Source organism: Gigantopelta aegis, chromosome 14 (genome assembly GCF_016097555.1).
Source record: "Gigantopelta aegis isolate Gae_Host chromosome 14, Gae_host_genome, whole genome shotgun sequence".
Classification (NCBI taxonomy): Eukaryota; Metazoa; Mollusca; class Gastropoda; order Neomphalida; family Peltospiridae; genus Gigantopelta; species Gigantopelta aegis.
Genome location: NC_054712.1, coordinates 1348090 through 1373228, shown reverse-complemented (window position 1 = coordinate 1373228; position 25139 = coordinate 1348090). Strand labels below are relative to the sequence as shown.

General features: G+C 38.0%; 1 protein-coding gene across 1 annotated transcript; it reads left to right on the top strand.

Annotated features, from left to right (window-relative positions):
- The first annotated feature begins 2812 nt into the window (after positions 1-2812).
- Positions 2813-11660, top strand: LOC121388955. The gene is made up of 3 exons (XM_041520505.1): positions 2813-3186; positions 6857-6921; positions 11519-11660. The coding sequence occupies exons 1-3, from the start codon at positions 2828-2830 to the stop codon at positions 11632-11634; spliced, it is 540 nt and encodes a 179-aa protein (XP_041376439.1). The 5' UTR covers positions 2813-2827; the 3' UTR covers positions 11635-11660.
- The last annotated feature ends 13479 nt before the right edge of the window (positions 11661-25139 follow it).

Below are 25139 nucleotides of genomic sequence, written 5' to 3'. Positions count from 1 at the left end.
CAGTATGATCATTATTCAGGGGTCACTGTTTTGTTTTACTCGGTGTAGAGGCCAATTGAGCTGCTAAAACCCACTCTTAGTCATTGATATTTCTATTAATTGATAAACATTAATGAAAACCATTAAACATAATTTGTTATCGATGGTATGGTTGGTGAAGACATCATAGAGCCCAGAGTCTGATATGTCATATGTTAGACCAAATTGATTTTTGAAAATGAGCAGGCACATGTTCAGTAAGTTATGCAGGGGGGAGCTCTAGACTGTGGCAAGTAAAAAAAAAATTTTGTAGAGGGGTGTTTATACCACACCACCTCACACCACACACTATGTACACGCGCCTGCAACATTATTGACAAAAAGGCACAAACTTAAAAAATATACAATAACAAGATAATTTATATAAAGCAAATATCACATTTTTATAGTTGAATTATTATTATTATTATTATTATTATTATCAAATACCAGTATATAATGTCTAACAGATAATTGTGTTGATATATCATATGGGCAAGTTATACTTATTTGCGAGTACTAATACATGCTTCGAATTATGGAAACTCTTTTCGAGTTACTTTTAAATGTTTAAACATTTATTAGTTGGAACAACGCGCAATGAATAAATACCTTTGTTCTGCTCGTGTAATAAGGTCAACAAAATGTGTACATACTCTTACAAATAATAAAAATGGAAAATATTGGAATGAATAGAAAATATTTAAATAAAGAGAGGCGGCAGTATCCTAAGTTAATTAAATAAACCAGAAAGGAAACTGCTTTTCGTTTTGTTTACATTTATAATTTAATTTTTACGTGTACCACCGGACTTAAATTTTGATTGTCCAGGAATGCAAGTCCGACCCGGACTTGATATCCTGGCAGTCAGACCAGTATTCCTAAGGAACGTAAGTCCTAGGACTTGCATTCCTAGGTATATTAGACTTAGGACTTGCATTCCAAGGAGATTAATTCCGGGCAAACAACTATTCCTACGGACTTGCATTCCGTTTACACCGGCATCCCTATTACAATAAACAATTCCCAGGCATTTTTATTTTAAATTGCAACTTACTTTTATTTTTTATATAATATTCAAATTATGTACACAATACAGACATAGCTAATTCATAATTTTTAACTAAGGTTGTTGCATATGGAAGCCATGGTTAAAAATAAATAAATAAATATAGAAAGGAATTTTATATTTAATGACACTCTCAAAACAACTACAGGTATGTGGTGTCAGACATATGGTTAATGACCACAAATATCTTTTAGAGAGGAAACTTTATGGGCAACTATTTTGTATTAGGGATCTTTAATATAGACATCATCCCACAGACTGGATAGCGCATATCACGGTCTGTAGCACCAGTTGAGAAGCAAATAGAAGAAATAGTCCAATGCTTCCACTAACGGGGATCGATCCCAGACTGACCGCACATCAGGCCAGCACTTTACTACTGGGCTACGTCCTGTCCCTGGCAAATTAATCTAGTTATATTATTATTTTCTCTAATACACATAGTATCTATTCAAACTAAAATAAGGGAAAATAACTTTCCTTTTTAAATAGTTTCTCTATGTCTCTGTTCAGTTAATATTTTCTCAACTGTATGTTTCTTCTGTAGAACTAAATGTAATCACTTCTGATTAAACTATTTACATAACCAGAATTTAGTCAGCAACTAGTTACCAACGCACACATTTGACCACATTCCAGGTGTCTAAAAACTACACACTTCCAGCCCCCCCCCCCCCCTCCCCCTCCATTGTCTGCAGTCCGTCTCAGATTATCACCAAACGGACCGGTCATCGTGATGCGTATACAATTAATTCTAGCTACCTCTGCCAGAGTTGTTATTTCTGTTTAAGCCAAAACACCCAGCCAGAGATAGTTTACATAAAACATCATGGCTGGATGTAAACATGTGCCAGCTAGCATGTGCCATTCCGGTTGACTTACATTAATAGTTCGTCGGTGTAAATTGTGTTGTTGTTTTATAATAGGTTTATTTCTATGAAGAACATACCGACTAGAACGCCCATCTAAATGTGCACGCCTTGGTGCTTCAACGAATCGAACTACGTGTGGCAAAACATATTCCTACTTACGTTTCAATATATCCGTATCGAAAAGGACACCACTGGTTAAATCGGAACTATGACTTGGATTGCAGATTCAGTGAAAACCAGACCAAATACACCCCACAAAATCAACAGAAACACTTTAAGATCTACTCTTTATTTATATTACTGCTTTAGGAAAAGTGTTTCTTATATTTAATGTTAATGACATTAGAATAATTGTCATCTCTAATGTCCCGATAGTGTTGCTAATTGTGTTGCTAATTATTTAGGAGAATTTGAGATATTTTATTTTATTATTATTTTGTTTTAGTGGCCTGCGCAAAAAAAAATTGGTTTGTTCAGTATGCTTCACGTGTATCTAGCAAATATTTACGGTGGGAACTGAAAGAAAATTACTTTCTGGTGACATGTGTTTCATTTTCAAAGAGTGTGTGTGTTTTTTTAATCCCCAGATAGGTATACGTGTATTATATCATTACAAATGTAATATTAGATATTAATAAGTCAAGATCGATAACTTTGTATAATTTTGTTTGATGTCGATCAACAATGAAGCCCTGAAATGGACAAATTCTTATCCTAAATTAAATTCGTCACATGTGTTGCCATCTACTATCTGCAACGACTGTGTGGGTTTTTTCTTTTCTTTCTAATTGTATCAAACAAGCATACAATATAAGTCTGTGCGAGACAGCGTTTGGCATTCTACAATAAAAGCTGCTCTCTGGAGAACATGAAGCTGTCGTTGATTTGTGTCGTACTTCTCGGTGTTTTCCTCGTGTGCTCGGAAGCTCATCGAGGCTGGAGGCGTCATGGTTGGGGACGTGGAGGCTTGCGGCGTCATGGTGGGCTCAAGGGAGGCTGGCGGCGTCCGGGTGGGGACCTTAGAGGTTTGTGGCGTCATGGTAGGCGCCATGGAGGCTGGTTACGTCATGGTAGGCGCCAAGGAGCCTGGCGGCGTCATGGTAGGCGCCATGGAGGCTGGTTACGTCATGGTAGGCGCCAAGGAGCCTGGTGGCGTCATGGTCGGCGCCATAGGGGCTGGTGGCGTCATGGTGGGCCCCAGGAAAAGTTGACAAACTGCCAGAACAGGTAAACAAGTTTCTAGTAGCTGTACTGTTTTTCCAAACTGACGCTTCTTTAGGTAGTACTAAACCAAATAACTTTTGATAAAGCAGTTAATAAACACAAATCCTGTTATTGGTGATGAATGTGTGTGTTTGTTGTAAAAAAAAGAGAAAAAAATCGTTTCATCTGGGCAATTTTTTTTATTCAATTTTATTCAACCTAGTAGCACTGTGTTAAGTAGCCTTGTACTTTACACATGTGTGGGGTACCTGTAGAAAAAGGTACTATTTTGTTTTGTGCGAAACTACGGTAATCATGACGCTACCCATTATCTATGAAATGAGCAGCTTGACCCCCATTTATTCTTATGCACTTTAAGTGTGAGTGGTGGTAGCATTTATATCCGTGGCGCATATCTTCATTGATACACTGCAGGTTGGAGTTTTAGCATCATATGTTACTATTATCGTCTATGGGATTTGATTTGGTGGTATACACCGTTTCCGTCTCCCATTCGGTGTATTTTAACGGGTCAGTAGAGGTGGGTGAGAGTGGTAAGTCCACTATATACATTTGACTCCAACTATCACTGACCTCTTCGCCTATCACTGACCTCTTCGCCTATCACTGACCTCTCCGACTATCACTGACCTCTTCGGCTGTCATTGACCTCTTCGGCTGTCATTGACCTCTCCGAGTATCATTGACCTCTCAGACTATCACTGACCTATCCGACTATCACTGACTTCTCTGCTAAATAGAAACCCTAGATAGACAAGTCATGTGGATAACAAATACCCCAAAGTTCTTTCAGTGAATCCCATGGATCTTTATCCCTTTATAAATCCTTTTTGATCTTCATGTGTAATAACATTTAACACTTGTTTAATTCTGGCTGTTATACAGGACGATGCCAATTTATAAATCACATTCAATAAAGATATAGGTCGCCAGTTCAGTAAGAAATGTTTATTTTATTAGCTTTAGAAATACATGTTATTACTCCTCTTCGAAATGATATGGTTAACTCCCCCTTTTCGTACCCTTCATTAATAGATCTTAAAATAAAATACCGCAAATTGATCAAAACAAAACAAATTGAAAAGTTCGATGGTGAACCCATCAAGACCAGGACTTTTATTGTTTTTCATTTTCACTCATGCATAATTTAACTTCATGTTTGTCTACGGATCCTGTATTAAGTTTATTTACATTTTTAAAGTGAATTAAGTTACTTAAATTATCTTCATTAACAGTTTGAGATCTATATATGATGTGTGCTAAAATTGTCTATGCTCATAGATAATATCTTCTGTTGAAGTAATTATTCCGGAAGGTATTTCTAATTTTAATATTGGTTTTGATGTATAGGTTTTAATTTCAAAATTATAGAAGTATGCAGTGGGTTTTTCTCCTCGAATATAACACTGTGCTCGGGATCTAATATATGCACTTTCTATTTTCTTATTTGGAATATTTTCTAATTAAAATTGTGCATCTTTAAGTGTGTCTAACATATTTTCATTAATTTTATTAATTTCAATCGGAATGTTATGTATTATATTTTTTCCAAGATGAATACAAAATTGTTTTACTTCTAATCTTCATTAACAAAATTTCCACGAAGAGCGACACAGGTATTTTGAAGTTAATTTAAGCATTATTATTCATTCCTTCATTTCGAGCCGGTAAACAATCTTCTTCTTTTGTTTCTTTTATTATATGTTTAACTGAAGTGCAATGCTATGGATCACCTAGGAGAGAGATATTAAATGTACAATGACCTCTACCACATTCTTGTTCAGAACAAATAATTCTAATGTACACAGCATTATGGTCTAACTGGTATGCTGTTACGATGCTTGATTCTAATATTTCATTTCAAGTTATTTTCGTGCTTATATCTTGATTTTCTCCTCGTCCATGTAAAAGCTTTATTATTACCATTGAGTATTCTCCGTGCATCTGTTAGATCAAGGGGCGGGATCTAGCTCAGTCGGTTGAGTGTTCGCTTGAGGTGCTTGTGTCGCAGGATCGGGTCGAATTTAGTATTCACTTGAACTAAACTGTTACACCTGTCTGTTTCCCTTACGTCTCTTGACAAACAATGAATGACAATCGTCACCTAACAAGCACGTACTGCTGGACAAAAACATATATACTATTGTCAATACCTTTTTGACCTGTAACTCCCTATACGGATGAAAGCATGTTTTAATGTGATCTGCCCTGATAACAAACAAAACAAGAACAGGGAGAAAGTACAACAAAATCTATGTGATACGAAAAAACACGAACAACAACTAACATAGAAAACAAATAGGAAACAAAACGAAAAAGAAAACGAGAAGAAAAAACAACAAAGGCGCCTTACGCTTCGAGGACACGGAGCAAAGCAAACCAAATTATGTAGTGCATGTTCTTTACCGCTGTCGTAAAGTGAGCACGTGTCACAAGCACGTGTAGATCCAGTAGAGTATCGCGTTGTTCGCCGTCGAATGTGGATGTAGTTCAGTGTTAGCGTCCTCGCACCAAGAGATTATCACTTTTGATAGATACGTTAGCCTTTTCCCAGTACCGTTTGACGTTCAAAGAGTTGCACACCAAAATGACCTGGTATGCACTGTTCTGTCTCTGGGTTATATAGAACATGTACATGGTACATTCCTCTGTTCGTTCTTCAGGAGTATCCTATGTAGCGGTAGAGGGTTCAATCTAATTAGAATTAGCTCCACTGGTTAATAACTATTATCTGTGGATCTAACAGCAGCTCGTTGGAGTTCATGTCCAGTTGACCTTTCATTTGACCAGTCAAACCCTTACTTACAGAATCATGCCAGTGACGAGAAAAGAATTTGAAAACTTTCGGAATTATGCCGAGGGTATACGAAATGATTCAAGTGAATTACGAAGTATGCCGGAAACTAATTTCAATATAGAATTTTAATGTTGAGCTTTTGTTTTAAGACGGAAAAAAAACGTAATATTATAGCCATAAAATATATTTATTCTAGGACACAATTCAGAGTTTAATACTGCATTTTGCCCCCGTTTTATAAATGTTGAAATACCCCAACTAGTTCGCCTATTGTTTAAGCGGCAATTTAACTGGTTTGGAGTTCTGCTATATGAACCACGGCCGTAACAGCCGAGGACTGCGTATGTAGACTTAATGCAAAATGGTTATGATTATTATTTAATCCCGTTGCCATAGAGTTAACGTTCGGCCATAGTGTTAAAATAACTATCATTATGTTAAACATAAATAGTCTCGCCAGATAATTTTAGAATTGATATGCTCCCAAATGACGTTATAAAATGCCAAGTGTGATTAGTTAATATTTAAATTATTATTTATAGACGAAATGTCACCTGGACATGGGAGTCCACGTAGACCAGTGGAGCTAATTTTAATCAGATTGTAGATGGTTTTGTCTCTCATCCTGTAGACCCAGTGTCGAAACAGACTCCAAATAGCGAGGTTTTACAATGTTCTGAGGTGTCGTAAAACAAATATTCCTTTTGTTTATTTAATCTATTTAACTGCACCTAGATCTACCTGCCGTCCAACGTGGGCTCACGTCAGCCAATCTGACATGATACAACCCTTTCTCATTTCTAAGTACGTTTCGCTGTAACAGAAATATGAAGGACATTGTAGTTTGCACAAATAATAATTCTGATTTGTTTGTAGAGTTCACAGACTGAAAGAAGAATTGGAAACATTGAAAACCCGGTTGACTGACTGTCAATCACAAAGTATGTTCAACACAGAAGGATTACTTTATCGTAAATACATCTCTCAGTGTGTAGCTCTCTCTGTCTCTGTCCATGTCTGCCCTTCTGCCTGTCTGTCTCTCTCTCTGTCTCTGCCTATGTATATGTCTGTCTGTCTGCCTGTCTCTCTCTCTCTCTCGCTCTCTCTGTGTCTGTCTCTCTCTGTCTCTCGCTCTCCCTGTGTCTGTCTCTCCTTCTATGTCTGTCTGTCTGTCTCTGCCTCCCTATCTGGCTCTGCCTGTCTCTCTATCTGGCTCTGTCTGTCTGTCGATCTCTCTCTCTCTCTCTAACTCTCTCTCTCTCTCTCTCTCTCTCTCTCTCTCTCTCTCTCTCTCTCTCTCTCTCTCTCTCTCTCTGTCTGTAGCTATCTCTGTACCTGTCTCTCTTTCTATGCCTGTCTCTCTGTGTTTCTCTCTGCATCTATGTCGCCCTATCTCTGTGTATGTGTCTGTCTCTCCTCTGTCTTTTCTGTGTCTCTCTCCCTGTTTATGTCTCTCTGTCGCTCTATCTATCCCTGTCTGTCCCTGTCTCTCTCTGTCTGTCTCTCCTTCTCTGTCTGTCTATATTTAATACTAATATAATTCATCTTGCATTGCATAGCTGTCTACACTAGTAATTTTAGTAAAAACAAATATATATTTTACATTTATGTTGGTCATCACGTACACTTTGTTTGGCATCCAATAGCTGAGTTCGTTTCTGTGCTGGGGTATCATTAAACATTTATACGTCCATTCATTCAATGTGTTTTACTGCGTGTGGGTTTGCGTGCGCGCGTGTGTGTATTATATGTTAAATATGACAGACAATATTAGCGGTTACCGGTACTTGTTATCTTTGATAAAGTATTAGTCTACCATTTCGCACGTTTCCTTTCCTAATGTAGTCGTGTTGTCTTTGTTGTTGTTTGCTTGACTTTTTTTTTGTCAGGGTTTATTTTAATCTTTGCAAAATCCAAACAACAAGCTATAAAGCTGTTCAAAAGCAACCTGCTAAATCTGTAAAGGTGTCTTTGGATTCCAAAAAATCCATCAAAAGGTTTAACTAGGGAGTCAGGTCCTAGTAAACCTACGTCAGGAAAGGACACCAAAACTCAGCATAAGGATTGTTCTTCAGGTCGATTGAAGAAGTTTGAAAAACAACTGATTCCCTTGGACAATCCTTATGAATCTTTGGCTGATCTGGATGATGAGATGGATGTATCATCTTATGATCATCTACCTTCTAACAAATCACCAAAGAAAATTATTACTCCCATACGTCCTCCCAATGACTAATTCAGTCATTCGGTGGAACTGCCGTGGGCTTAGGCCCAATGTTGATGAATTAAGTCTTTTAATTATAAAACATAATCCTCTTTCAGTGTGTCTTCAGGAAACTTTCTTGAAGGACACCGATCATATTACTATGAGAGGATTTAACCTCTATCATAAATTTCAAGAAACTGAAACTAGAGCATCTGTTTCCATTCTTGTTAATAAAAACATTCCTCAGAGTATAGCAGCATTAACTACAAATTTACAAGCTGTGGCTGTAAAGGTCACGGCTCATAAAACTATAACTCTGTTTTCGGTTTATTTACCTTCTCGAAACCATTTTAATTTTAATTCTAGAGATCTTCAAGATCTCATTAGCCAGCGCCCTACTCCCTTTATTATTATGGGAGATTTTAATGGTCAACACACTTTGTGGGGATGCGAGGATGTTAATATTAGAGGAAAACAATTAGAAGACTTAATTCTCAAAAATGACTTACTTTTATTCAATGATAAAAGTCATAAATATTTTCATCCTGCTAGTGGTTCTTTCATTTCTATAGATTTAACCCTTTGTAGTCCTTCACTTTTTCTTGATTTCTCCTGGAAAGTTGGTTCAGACCCTTGAGGTAATGACCACTTTCCCATTATTTTGGAGAATGATGGACCTCCATCGCTTGAAAGGGTTCAAAGGTGGAAGTTGGGATCAGTTTAAGCATCTATGCAGCACTCGACTGCAACAATTTGTCATTACTGATGGTGATGATCCTATGTCTTTGTTCACTTCCATCTTGAAAGAAAGTGCAAATGAAACTATTCCTAAGACTTCGGCAGTGCCAAAGCGTTTCAATAAACCATGGTTTAATGATACGTGCAAAGATGCATTCAAAGAGCAAAACAGGTTACTTGAGAGGTTCAAACGTGAACCTACTGGGGATAACCTGGATGCATCTCGTATTGCTAGGGCTAAGGCTCGAAGAGAGATTAGACAGAGTAAGAAATCATCTTGGAGAACGTTTGTCAAAGGTAAAGAATCCAGTAATACAGTTCATCATTTGTCTGTCAGTGATACGGATGTCACGTCTCATCATGACATTGCCAATGCATTGGCAGACAACTTTTCTCATAATTCATCTTCTGCTTTCAGTACAGATGCTTTTACATCTGTCAGAACTAAAGCTGAAAAGCAGTCCATTAATTTTTCATCTGAAAATGCTGAAGTGTACAACAGGCGTTTCTCTATGGAGGAATTGCAGGATGCTCTTCGTAGAGCCCATGATACTTCAGTAGGCCCAGATGAAATTCATTATCAGTTATTAAAACATTTACCTGAGTCATCTTTGATGATTCTTTTGAATATTTTTAATAACATCTGGATTTCTGGAGACTTTCCTTCTGATTGGAGGAAAGCTATTATCATTCCTATTCCCAAGCCTGGTAAGGATCCAAACAATCCTATTAGTTATCGCCCTATCGCTTTGACAAGTTGCATTTGTAAAACCATGGAACGAATGATCAATCGTAGACTTGTCTGGTATCTTGAATCCCACAAATTGCTTACTAACGTGCAATGTGGGTTCAGATCTAGACGTAGCATGGTTGATCATCTTGTTCAATTTGAAACGTTTTGTAGGGAAGCTTTCATCCATAGTCAGCACTTAGTTTCAGTGTTTTTTAATTTGAAGAAAGCTTACGATACTGCGTGGAAGTATAGGATTTTAAACGATCTCCATGGCATGGGCCTAAGAGGTCGACTACCTGTTTTTATTTCTCAATTTTTTAAAGATAGATCTTTTAAAGTACGGGTGCGGTAGACATTGTCCGACATTCATCCACAGGAGATGGGTGTGCCTCAAGGTAGTATCCTGTCTGTAACTTTATTTTCTGTGAAAATTAACAGCATCACCCAGTGTTTAACACCTGGTGTGGATTGCTCGTTATATGTCGATGATTTTCAGATTTGCTATAGATCGTCTAATATGAGTATCATTGAACGTAAGTTGCAGCTTTGCTTGAATAAACTTCATCAATGGGAAACTATAATGGCTTTCGATTCTCAAAGGCAAAAACGGTTTGTATGCATATCTGCCAGAAACGAGGTCTCCACTTAGATCCACAGTTGTGTTTGGACAAAAATCCAATTCCATTTGTGGAGGAGACTAAATTTCTGGGCGTTATATTTGACAGGAAACTATCTTTTGTGCCCCATCTTAAATATGTTAAAAAGAAGGGCTTAAAAGCTCTGAATATTTTAAAAGTTATTGGTAATACGGAATGGTGATCAGACCGCAAGGTTATGCTCCGTCTGTATAGATCTCTTGTGAGATCAAAACTTGATTATGGATGCATTGTATATGGGTCGGCACGCAAGTCGTACTTGCAGATGTTAGATCCTAGGTCTTGGTGCATTTAGAACATCTCCTGTAGAGAGCTTGTAGGTTAATGCACACGAACCTTGTTTGGGTGCTAGACGTGCCAAGCTTTCTCTGCAGTACGCTACCAAGATTAACTCTTTACCACAACATCCTACTCATGATGCGGTATTTGATAACAAATATATGAAGTTGTTTGATGCAAGGCCAAATGCTATTCGTACATTTGGTCTTCACATTAAGCGGATTTTTGGTCGCTTTCTAACATTGATTTAAATGACATTTTGGAAACTCCTTCATATTTCGTTTTACCACCTTGGTGTATTACACCACCTAACATTGTGTTTGATCTTTCGCATCTGAAGAAAGATCGTACAGATGCTGTTGTGTATAAACAGTTTTTCATGGAAATTCAAGACAAGTACCGTAATTACATTCCTGTTTATACAGATGGATCACGGGATGGGAATTCTGTGGCTTGTGCTACAGTTTTTCCATCAGACACAATACTTTCCATGAGACTGCCTGACTCAGCATCGATCTTTAGTGCTGAAGTGTAGGCAGTCATTAAAGCCTTAGAAGAAATCAAAGATTCTAGTGCATCCAGAACTTTTATTGCAGTTTTTACGTGATATGGACTTTTATTCTAAATTTAAATGTTTTCTATCTGTGATATTTTTATTTTTTGCACAGTTCTTTACACAGTGTTTTTCTTTGAATCTTTAATTTTTATATTGATGTTGCTCATCACTTAGGTTTTCAATTTACCATAGCTTGACACCCGATAGCCGATGTATTTTTCGTGCTGGGGTGTCGTTAAACATTCTTTCATTCTCTCTCTCTCTCTCTCTCTCTCTCTCTCTCTCTCTCTCTCTCTCTCTCTCTCTCTCTCTCTCTCTCTCTCTCTCTCTCTCTCTCTCTGCTACACTCTGAGTTTTTTTTTAATTGCAGCTTGTTCTGATCGCAGTACATATATAAACTGCGTTACTAGACAGGGTTGTGGAGGGAAAATTCGAAGAGAGTACAGCTGCCCAGATGGAAAAGTGTGTTGTGACACAATGTTTTGATGAGCCAAATAAACACATTATGCAAATGTTTTGTGTTCCTTAATTTTTTAATTGGTTAATTTTCGTGAAACATCTGACGATAGACATACGCTGCAATGGGCAACCAGGATTTATCGATGACAAAATTCCAAGAACTCGTCTGATATGCTGTCACTTAGCTTCATGTGTGGTGTTTTCGTTAGTATATTAATTCCACGTCTTCCATTATATTTAAATATCAATATAAATAATTTTCTAAAAATTCCTAACTTCACATGAAAATGATGTTATTTTTATTATTTTGTTTATATTTTGTTTTTGTTTAGAACATACTTTTTGGGACAGTAAAATTGATAAAGAAGACAAGATATGGAAATGACTTGATTTTTTAAACGCAATTTAAAAAAAAAAAAATTTGAAAATAATACTTACACTTTATAAAAACTTTAAGTGAAAATATTTTAGCAACAGTTCTAAACTTGTAGACCTACCCCATCAATGTGGATTTTGCACAAAATTAAAACAGGCGAATTCCTGGAAATAATTCAATATGAGGTTGAAACACCACTCATAAATGTAAAGTCTAATCATATCCATATGTCTTGCAACAAAAATTAACGGCCAACGGAAATATTTGTTTTAATGTATCCTGTATTACAATAAATCATGTTCAACACACACACACACACGCACACACACACACACACCCACACACACACACACACACACACACACACACATGTATATGTATATGTATATGTATGTATTGTATTGTCTATTACATATTATATATATACCGTAAAATCAGTTACAAAATTTAATTAGATACATATTATGTAATACATGTAATGCACGTGAGTACACTGCAATAAAATTAATAAATGGCAAATTCGTAAATTTGTATTCACATGAATTTATTACCAAATAGTTTTAATATTTCAGCATAAAAAAATAGCACTGTCCACTTTCCATAAAAGTAAATGTTCATTTGACACATACATGCCTACCGTAGTAGGGAAGGGCTGTGTGTGGCTTGTAGTTCGGTGGGGAAGGGCTGTGTGTGGCTTGTAGTTCGGTAGGGAAGGGCTGTGTGTGGCTTGTAGTTCGGTAGGGAAGGGCTGTGTGTGGCTTGTAGTTCAGTAGGGAAGGGTTGTGTGTGGCTTGTAGTTCGGTAGGGAAGGGCTGTGTGTGGCTTGTAGTTCAGTAGGGAAGGGCTGTGTGTGGCTTGTAGTTCAGTAAGGAAGGGCTGTGTGTGGCTTGTAGTTCAGTAGGGAAGGGCTGTGTGTGGCTTGTAGTTCAGTAGATTTCAGCTGTTTTTATTTTTGGGTGGGCGGGTCAATTATGAACTATTATGGCAGTTTTGCGTCTTTTTTATTGCATCTTTTATCCAACTTAATCAGCCATTCAGTACACGTATCCCCTGTCACCCACGCGCTTTTTTTATTGCTTTGATACTCTGATGGTTGTGGTTTTACTCGTTTAAAACACCTGGGTTTTGCAAACTTCCCAATGACCAACAGTGGTAATTTATCTCTGCCATCGATGTTAGCACAGACTAGAACAGCAAGGCGATCTTTACGTAGCTTTTTCTCCATGACACTGCACAATTTTAAAATCCATAGTTTTGTCAGGGTCCAATTAAAAATATGTACCCAACTTATCAGCATTATAATTGTCGGCGGGTTCGTATCTTCCAATGATGCTCGACAGACGATGTTCCCAGTTTGTGATAGCTTCTGACAATGAATCAACCACACACCTTTTTAAAAAGATATGCCATGCTGCTACTTACATCTGTCTAACCAACCAATTGGTCAACACTTACAGTACCCAATCTGTCTGCGAATTGCCGTGCCTTTTCTAACATAAGTGGACCTGAACTGGGAATGTTGCGATCACGCATTGTGGTAAACCACTTTAACAGTGCCGGTTCCAATTCGTCAAACTTCTCCACTCTCAAGAATTTACATTTAGGTCCAAATTTCGAATACCCATCTTTAATGCAACAACCCCCCCCCCCCCCCCCCCCCCCAATTTTGGGAACTGCACATGGGAATGTTTTAGCGTGTCCATATCCCTAAGGTTCAGGCACGCCCACCCCAGATTTAGCCAGTGACCAATTTCGGGACAATAGTTGGCGTAATTTGGAAAAAAATAGCAAAGTTGGGCATAACTATACCCAGTTAAAATTAAGGCCAATCAAAAATGTTTACTGCTCATCCAAAATTGAAGGTGGTTGGAGCAGCTTAGACGGACTGTCAAAAATAAAGTGTGACGGACTATTTACCAAACAAATAAATAATAATAATAACAAAATAAACAAAGTTTTTGAAATGGCGTCCAAAACGTTTAAGTCTGACTAAGTTCATACTCACGTAGGCAAAGGAGGTTGGTAAGGAGAATGCCGCCTACAGGGTACCGATGAAGTTCGTGATGTAAAGTTCCGGTACGAAAAGAGGTCGCTAACATTCTGGTGAGAGGACGGTAGTCTTTCCCCGTGACTGTCTTCATGATCCGATGGATGGTCGGGTTGTCCATCTCTTGAAGTAGCAGCCCCTGATGGTAGAGTCTCGCCCGGTGGCTTGTGATGAAGATATCGTTGTGTCCCTCTCGCAACTTGACCTTGTGGAAGGCGAAGTCACCCTCTGCACGGCTCGTTGGTAACTGATGGAAGGCCTCGTACTTCGGTGTACTGATGAGACGGCGTACATTCTCAAAGTTTGTCTTGACAAGCTGAACGTAGCTCTGTTGTAGTCGGCCGGCCTGCAGTGACCACTGCTCAGCTTGTCCCAAGTCCGGTTTCGGCGGTTGCGACGGTTGGTTTGACTTGTTGCCCGTTCGGTGGAGCGGTTGCCTTTCGTTTGGGTACGGCAGCTTTCCGGGCCGGCGTCTCAACGGGTGTCTTCGCAATCTGTGGCATGTCCGGAAACGCCGAAGTAGGTCGCGGTGGTACGGGCCGTCGGTAACGTATTTCGCACATCGCTGTGTCGAGATCCTCTTCCTCTTGGTCAGTCCTTTGTGGTCGAAGCTGGAGCCATCGGGGCAGGTGCGTCTTCAGTCCTCTTCGTCCTCGGGGTGGGGGGTGGGGGGGGTGGACGGCGTTGGGCGGTGAAGCAGAAGGAGCCGCAGCCGGCGGTTCAGCCGCGTGCCCCCCCCCCCCCCCCGTGCCGCCCCTGGTGCACGTCTCCTCTTCCTCTACCTTCCTTTCTTCGAAACTTTTTCGCCGTACACCACTGTCAAGATTACCCGCGACCCGCTGTACGTGGCTCTGTACTCCAGTAAACAGCCATACGTAGAAATTATGAATAGGAGACATACTAATGGACTGGCCAACGGTTTTACATTCCACAGTCATCAAAGACTCAGTGTTGTTGACTATTTCCGCGCACCATGTGAGATGTTCTCGCAGATAGAACAGTTTGTTGTATGTGATATTAACCAGTTCTCTGACCATGTCCCGTTATTTGTGTCACTTGCTGTCAAAATGTGTTTGATAAACATACTCCCTGTGAAATAGTACAAAATTTATCTGACAATGAATGTACAAGAAAAAAGTGTCAATGGAATGGAAACTGTAAAGATACATAAGCAGAGGTCATTGGGGTCAACGTTGGTTTATTTGATACAGCTGTAGGGGGAGTGGTGGAGACTCAACAGGATATATATCAGATGGTAGATCATTTTACAAAGGCACTTCACGAGGTAACTGATCCATTTTTCAAATGTAAGAATGAAATAATACAACAAATGTAACGGACAAACCTTGGTTTAACAATGAATGCAAACAACTACATAAAGCCTATCTTGATGCGCTGGTGAAGTACAACTGCAATACATGTCCTGATACTATTCTCAACAGCAAAAGAAACGCAAGTTTTTTAAAGAGGCTAAACATTAATTGAAAAGTTAGATTTTTCACCTGCATGTAATGTAATGGGTGTATTTTGAAGCAAATCGTCCCTTGTAACAGTTTTTATTTCGTTTTGTCTCATTTACGGTTGAAGCATGCCATCAAAACATACCATAGGAAAATGTCATGGGATTGTCAAGTAAGAGATCCTCGTGAAAATCAAAAAGCATGCTTTGTTCATGACATTATAGGGTATAAAAATACCCAATTAAAAAAAAAATGTATTTACCAATATTTATGTCGTACGAATATGCAAAGACATACCTCACAACAGCGGGACCAAGCAATCGGACGCCTACAGGCAGGTGAAAGCGTTAGTAATGTTGCCAATGCTTTTAACGTTCACATCACAACCATTTATCGTCTGCAAGATCGTTTTGTCACCACCAACAGTACTGCTGACATTCCACGAAACGGCCGTCCTTGTGTCACCACCCAACGGCAGGACAGACATATTCATCGCTTGCATATTCGCGATCCATTCCTTACAGCCAATGAAACAGCTCGACAGACAATTGGAGTCCACAACCGAAGCATCAGTGGTGACACAGTTAGACATAGTCTCCATATAAACACTCTCAGTTGTCGTCGTCCTGCCCGTCGTCCCAGTTTGACTCAGCAGCACCGACAGAACCGTTTACAGTTGGCCAAATTTAACCGGAATTGGCGTTATCAGCAGTGGAGACGTGATCTTTACAGAAGAAAGTCGGGTTTGCATATCCCATACTGATGGAAGAGTTCGAATATGGCGCAGACGTGGACATCGTTATGATGATCAGTGTGTGAAGGAAAGAGATCCATGGGGTGGTCCAAGTGTTATGATATGGGCTGCAATTGGCCTTAATCAATGACTTGCCCAGTTGTCTTCCAGAATATTGGTCCGGGAAGGGGTAATGATATTACAGCTCAGCGTTACATTGATCAGGCCCTCATACCCCATAGAGTGCCTTTTTGTGCTCGTCATCCACAATACACGTTCCAGCATGATAACGCCAGACCACACACAGCTCGGGCTACGGTTCACTTCTTACAGCAACATGACATCAGAATTTTACCTTGGCCAGCCCTTAGTGCCGACTTAAATCCAATTGAACATTTATGGGACGAGCTGAAATGAAGAATCGATCAAGTTCGTCCAAGACCAAGAAATGCAGCTCAGCTTCAGACAATCATACTTCAGACCTTTCCACTTATCCCCATGGCCTTTATCAACCATCTGATCCATTCCATGTACAGAAGGCGTGTCGCAGTTGTGAATGCAAATGGTGGACATACACGATATTGATTATTGATTACTCTGAGTTGTCTGCCCTTGTTATCATTTATGACTGATGCCTATTAACATTCCTTGAAGTTAAAAAAGCTTTTGGCTTCAATAATGTTTTCCATTAGTTTATATCAGTTTTGTACAATGCTATCTAAAATAAATACCATTCGTATTCTTATTGTAACTTGCGTTTCTTTTGCTGTTCAGTATATTAATAACTTACACAGACGTAAGCCAGTGCACCACGACTGTTATATCAAAGTCCGTGGTATGTACTACCCTGTCTGTGGGATGGATGGTGCATATAAAGGATCCCTTGCTGCTAATCGAAGAGAGTGGCCCATTAAGTGGCGACAGCAGGTTTCCTCTCTCAAAATCTGTGTGGTCCTTAACCATATGTCTGACGCCATATAACCGTAATTAAAATGTGTTGAGTGCGTCGTAAAATAAAACATTTCTTTCTTTTACACAGACGTAAAACTGCATACAAAAAGTTGGAGAAACGTCTTAAAAGACAGTACAATATCTGGCAGGGCGACCAGCTTGAATATTTGAAAAATTATAACCCTAAAGAATTTTATCGTATCTTTTCTAAGTCAAAGAAGACAATTACTAAAATTTCTCTTGACACATTTTTTGAACATTTTAAAGGCCTGGGTAGTTCTGCTACTATCAATAATGAAGTTCAAGATGATACGAGTTGTAAACTCAATATCAATGAAACACTATATGAACAATTGGGCAAGGAAATTACAGATGCTGAATTAATTTTTGCTATAAAACATTTATATCGTCAAAAACGTACTGGGTTTCACGCAATTATAAACGACTTTTTCATAGAACTTGGTGAACTCCTATTTTCATATATTAAAAGAATATTTAAAGGTCCACAATCATGCCACATTATTAATACACAGTATATAAAACAAATACATAAACATTACAGTATTAAAAATATAAAACAAAAAGTGACTTTTTATAAAACGCTTGGTGAAAACATTCACTGCTCAGTCATTTGACCCGCATCAGACCTGTGACGTAGCATCAGGCGTTCTGTTAGTAGGTCAACATGCCGACAGCAGAGAATGATTGTTCGAAAAACAGCTGATTCTTAACAGACGCTAGTTTGGACAGTTTGGTTTTAACACATTTGTATATCTACTCTAATGGTACCTCGATTGGTGAGGAAGTGGTATATAAGCACGTTAACCTAGTTACCTACCTACCTGTGAACAGCAGGATACAAGTTCAGTCCCGACTTTTGAAAGTGGGATATTAATATTTGACTGTAATAAAAATATGTGTTCAGATCAGAAAGCATTTAAAACAACAAACAGAATAAATAACATTATTTTATTGATTGATATTACATAAAATAGGGATCTGAATTTATTGTCTTAGACAGATCGGTATGATGCAGTGCAGGTATGAACACATGCAAATAATAATACGATTTATCTTGCTACCTACACCCGTTACTACAGGTGTTGTTCATTGTTTGTTAAACTTTCAAAGAAGCGCGATTATTTTAAGATATTTTCTATAATAACAAACAATAACTTAACAAATAATTTGGATGGATATGGCCGCAGATCTTTATTACAAAATACATAATAATAATAATAAACCAATATGGTGAGCAGGCACGTATTATCTAAGCGGGGTACCGCCCTCTAGGGTGAACCATAGCAGGACAGCCTTCCAATATGCCCATGTATAAGTGGGTAACCAAGCCGAGTATCTACCTACAACGGTACCGGACAAAACAGCACCCAAACTACTCCCTAGGGGAAACCATAGCAGAGTATACCATATACATGTAGGACATAAAGGACCGTAGAACCCATTCAAGTATACCACCCACGTGCATTCCACCACGACTACCCTCACCCACCACCAACTACCCTCACCCACCACGACTACCCTCACCCACCACCAACTACCCTCACACACCACCACTATCCTCACCCACCATCACTACCCTCACACGCCACCAACTACACTCACACACCACAACTATCCTCACCCATCACAACTACCCTCACACGCCACCAACTACACTCACACACCACGACTATCCTCACCCATCACAACTACCCTCACACACCACGACTATCCTCACCCATCACAACTACCCTCACACACCACGACTATCCTCTCCCATCACCACTATCCTCACCCATCCCCACAACCCTCACACAGCATCACTACCCTCACACACCACCACTATCCTCACAAACCACCACTACCCTCACACGCCACCACTACCCTCACACGCCACCACAATCCTCACACACCACCACTACCCTCACACACCACCACTATCCTCACACACCACCACTACCCTCACACACCACCACAATCCTCACACACCACCACAATCCTCACATACCACCACTACCCTCACACACCACCACTATCCTCACACACCACCACTACCCTCACACACCACCACTACCTTCACACATCACCACTATCCTCACCCATCATCACTACCATCACAAATCACCACTATCCTCACCCATCACCACAACCCTCACACACCACCACTACTCTAACACACCAAGACTATCCTTACACGCCACCACTACTCTAACACTCCACCACTACTCTAACACACCACCAATGTTCTAGGTAGCGATACATGGAAGGACGTTTCACTCGTCCCCGTTTTTTGCCGACGTACCTCGTGTGTTACCGCCCTGCTCCTGGTTATCGCCGCCTTGCTCTAATTCACAAATACCAAAATTAAAATCAAAGCGTGTAACTATTGTCACGGTTCTGAATTCCCAAGTAAGAAACGTTTGCCAATCTATCGGTTGGTCACAGGTGTGAAAGCCGACAACAGTACCGTGGCATATTCTTTTCTTCTTTTCCGTTGTTAGTCGTTATAACTGCAGGCGGGCAGGCAGCCAGTCTTTAACAACTTGACTGAGATGTAAGCCTCACACTGTTTTATATATATATATATATATATATTTTTTTTTTTTACCGTCACTCTTTTTTTTTATTGTCCCCAGAATATAAAATGGCAGTGTCAGGGTTGGGGTGCCCTGAGCTCACTGTCTCACAATATTTTTAAATTTCATATGGTATATACAGTTTTATATACATACATATAAATGGCAAAATATATACACACGAATAGATATAATCCACACACTTTATGTATATTGTTGTTGTTGGTTTTTTTTTTTATTATTATTATTATTATTATTATTATGTTATTTTATTAAAAAAAATTTAATTAAAATATTCCTTCCATTACACACACGTACACATATATAGACATTAAGATGAAAAAGGTATATTTACATATTGATGTACATCGACATACACACACATATTCAGACTCATACATCCATCCACACCTACATACATACATTAATATATACACATAGAACATTGCATTATAAAACCCCCACAAAAACATACACCATTATAATTGGGTTGTATATCTAGCATGTATATGACAATCGAAATACAAACACACACGAAAAACAAAATATTACTATAAAATTCTGTCCAATTATTGCCTGGATACATATTACATAAATTATGATACATAGCCCATTTTGTTTGGAATTTATGGTGTAAACCTTTACTGTGATGAATGTTTTGTTCAATTATATATCTTGATTTTAGAACATATTTGAAATGTTTAATATTTGGTAATGTATCCGTTACTTTACATTTGTAAATAAAGAACTTTGAAAGTAATAAAAAGAGATAGAAAATATCATCTGTTATTGTTTTATTATTTTCACCAAGAAGAATCAATTCGGCATCAATAGACAAGTTATAAATGTGTGGACAGTTATCGTGTATCAGCTGGACAAAAGCATTCCAAAATGTTTTGACTGGAATACACTCCCAAAAGAGATGAACTATAGTTTCTGGAGTGCCTTTACAAAATGTACAAAGATTATTATCAGTTTTGTTGTTTTTAATAAAAACAGATTCGTTGTGATAATTATATGTAGTAACCTGCACTGAAACCATCTTAACTTTGTACCTGCGGTTGTCTTAAACGGCTTTGAATATATTTTTGTCCAGTTGATATCAGAATGAAATAATTCTTCCCATTTTGATTCAGCCTTTATAATGTTATTTTTATTTGTTAATATATAATAGTATTGTTTAGAACCCTTTTTAACTGAGAAGAGTTTCCTCATAACATTAGTGTCATCCAGTAAAGAGAAGGTGTCTGGTTGTACAACTTTTAAACTTGAGAAATATTTTCTAATTGCTTGAACAACACCATAATAAGTCACAAACGATATTTCAGTGTCGCAATTGCCTTATAGGTAGTACTATACCAAATAACTTCCGGCTGGGTCAAAGTTCGAGGTGCACCGAACTTTTGATAGAGAAGTGAACACCACAAGTCCTGTGATTGGTTATAAATGTGAGTGTGTTGGTTGTAAAAAATAATAGTTTCATCTGGGTAAAATAAATGTGCAATTTTATTTCATCTAGTACCAATGTGTCAAGTAGCCTTGTGCTTGAAACATGTATGGGGTACCTGTAAAAAAAAGTACTCAAATTTTGTGCGAAACTAGGGTAGTCATAGACGCTACCCGTTATCTCAGAAACGAGCAGCTTGACCCCCATTTTTTTCTGATTCACTTTAAGTGTAAGGGGTGGTAGTATTTATATCCGTGGCGTTTATGTCGGTTGATACGTTGCAGGTAGGAGTTTTAGCCGCATATGTTACTATTGTTGTCTATGGGATTTGATTTGGTAGTATACACCCTGAAATTCCATTAAAGTACAAATTTTACCCTTTCTGTTATAAACGTCTGTAATTTGTGAGATACCTTTTTGATACCATTTCGAGTTATAAAAAGGCTTTTTGTCAATACAAATAAGGATGAACATGAAATGTTATCAGCAAAACATTTGAAGGCATTCAAACAGTCTTTCCAAAATAAGTTAGTTATTTTGTCCAATAAGTTAGCAGGGTATGAATTTCCAAAATTAGCAATATTGATAAAATTAGGATATACCGATAAGAGAACACCATTCCATTTGAAACTTTGAGTAACATCGATAATCTTTCTAGTCCATATGAGTTTCAGTGCTTTTACATATGAATATATATCAACCATACCAAGTCCTCCGTCACTAACAGGACGTCAAGCTACTGTTCTTTTGATTCTATCAGGTTTATTATTCCAGACAAATTTAAATAGCATATGGTTCAGTTCTTTAAGAAAATGGCCTGTAATTTCTTTATATTTGGATTCCATTCAAGTTTTAGGTTTGGTAAATAGACATCTTTACAATTTGTTTTGGAACCTATCCATATAACTTGGGATTTATCATTATTAATATTCAGTCTAGACATTTTTGCAAAGTCACTGAGTACCATAACTGTTGTTTCGAACGATTTTTTACTCCCATCCAGGATGAATTCGGTGTCATCTGCATATTGTGTCATGAGGATATTCTGATTATTAAAAGTTATATAAGAGCCAGAATCTCTGCACATAATAATAAAAATATATGGAGATATTGGGTCACCTTGTCTACAGCCTCTATGAATTTCGAACCATGGAGATAGGGTACCATTAATTATTAAGCAAGATTTAATATTTGTATGTAATGTTTGGATCCATCTTCTTATGTCATTTCCAAAGCCGAAAAAAGATAAAGTATTTTCAACGAAGGACCAGGATACTGAATCAAAGGCTTTTTCAAAATCTACTAAAAATAGCATCCCTGGAATATTAAATAATTCAGTATTAACCAAGGAATCATATATTAAAGGAATGTTATCACCAATATATCTATTTACTATGAAACCAGTTTGGTCTCGACTAATTAATTTTGGAAGAACCTTTTTTTAGACGTTCAGCAATGACTGAAGACAGTAGTTTAAGAGAGCAGTTCAAGAGAGAGATTGGACGCCAATTTTTTTTAAATTGTTTTGGTTTATCACCTTTAGGGATACACGTAATAATTCCTTGCTTTTGAGTGACAGAAAGTTCACCTTTTTTAAAACCTTCATTTATTGATCTTAGTAAGTAGGTGCCAATATCTTTCCAGAAAAATTTATAAAATTCGTAGGTAAATCCATCTGTGCCAGGGCTCTTATTATTTTTTGTGTTTTTTAAAGCATTTAACAATTCATCATAAGTAATTTCTCCTTCAAGGGAATTTGCTTCTTCGTCATTTAATTTATTTACTGTGAATTTTTTTGTTTTATATATGATCACAGATCAATTAACTAATTAAGCAAACAGCCAGTTGAAAGTAGACCATGACTATAAACTTCGACACAACGTCATTTATCATTTCAACTTATTTTCGTGTTTATATCCAATTAAGGTTCAAGCACGCTGTCCTGGATACACACCTCAGCTATCCGGTCTGTCTGTCAATTCGCTCTGGGTGAGAGCCGGTACCAGGCTACGAACCATGTACCTACCAGCCTTATGTCCGGTGGCTTAACCACGACACCACCGAGGCTGGTACAGAACGTCAAATGCGAGGTTTATCTTGAAAGTTACGTTTTGAATGTAATTTTTAAATTAACGATTTTTATAATATTTGGTGACTTTGCAAATATATAAAGACCAAAATATATAGGTTTAACTGGTGTAAGCGGTCAAATAAATGCGACATTAATTGCATCCTAATGGTGTCGTTAAACAAAAACAACAACAAACTAACTATCCATATCTATACCTACATGTATGATTTGTATGCATATTAAAAATTCGATGATCAGCACATGCCTTAAAAATATGATTTTCGCAAAAATGCACTACAATTAAATTAGCGCCCTACCCTGTCTGAATCCTTAATTTCATTCATTGATTTCAACTTATTTTCGTGCTTATTTCCAATTAATGTTCAATCCCGCTATCCTGGGCACACAGCTCAGCTATCCGGGATGTTTGTCCAGGACAGTGGGTTAGTGGTTAGTTGTTAGATATTAGTGACAGAGAAGTTGGTGTATTGGACTAACAGCGACATTAAAACTCATTCTAGGTGGGAGCCGGTAACGGGCTGCGAACCCAGTACCTACCAGTCGTATGTCCGATGGTTTACAAACGAGAGGCCTGTGTCAGAATCCTAGCTGGAACATGTACGTCACATATGTGTCATCAGCTATCTGCTACGTCATTGCAACATCTGTATGGCTTAATGTACTACTTGCAAGCGATGCATTATATAAGTGCATGAGTTTCAGCGTTTGACGTTCTACAATAAAAGCTGCTCTCTGACGAACATGAAGCTGTCGTTGATTTTTGTAGTACTTCTCGGTGTTTTCCTTGTGTGCTCGGAAGCTCATCGAGGCTGGGGGCGTCATGTAGGCTGCTGGCGTCATGGTACCACAGGGGCTGGAGGCAATGCCACAATAGGTAAACAAGACTCTAATATCTGTACCGTTGGATTTCCAAAATTGATCCTTCTTTACTAACACGAAAAACATAGAGTAACAGGTAAACAAGACTAATATCTGTACTGTTGTCTTTCTAAAACTGACCCTCCTTTACTAACACAAAAATCATAGAGTAACAGGTAAACAAGACTAATATCTGTACTGTTGTCTTTCTAAAACTGACCCTCCTTTACTAACACCAAATTCAAATTCAAATTACAAATTGCTATTGAAATTATTTTTGTTTGAACATTACTAATGCACCTGGATTTGTTTAAAGAAAATCTACTAATTAAAACATAGTACCATTTACGAAATGTGGATTTCAAGTGAAATTACAGTGAGATATGCTATAACAGCCCCATGTCCTGTCTATGTACGTTTCACTGTAACAGAAATCAGCAGGACATTGTAGTCTAACGTCATGTACAAGTAATAATTGTGTTTTGTTTGTAGAGTTCGAAAACTGACACCTTGTGCGTGGTGTCTGTGTGTATGTGTGTGTGTGTGTGTGTGTGTGTGTGTTAAATATTACAGACAATATTACCGGTTACCGGTACGTGTTCCCTTTTCTAAAGTAGTAGTCCACCATTTCACATGTTTCCTTTCCTAATGTAGTATTGTTGTCTTTGTTGTTGTTTGGTTGTGGGGTTTTTTGGCCAGGGTTTATTGTGACCTTTAAAAAAAAAAATTTATTTGGTTGTTGTTGTTTTTTTCTTGTTTTTTTTCTGTCTTTCTTTGTTCTTTCTTTCTTTATGAACGTATTTATTATTTAACGAAGACTTGCCTGTAAGAGTGGTTACGCAGCTGCAAAATTTGAAATAAACAAAACGGTTTTATTTAAGGAGTTTTAAGAATTTGTTTGAACAATAAAACAATTTTTTGTCCCTAAAACTATTTACTAAGGTATATTTATTTCCAGCAACCACAACCACAACCACATCTACAACAACAAC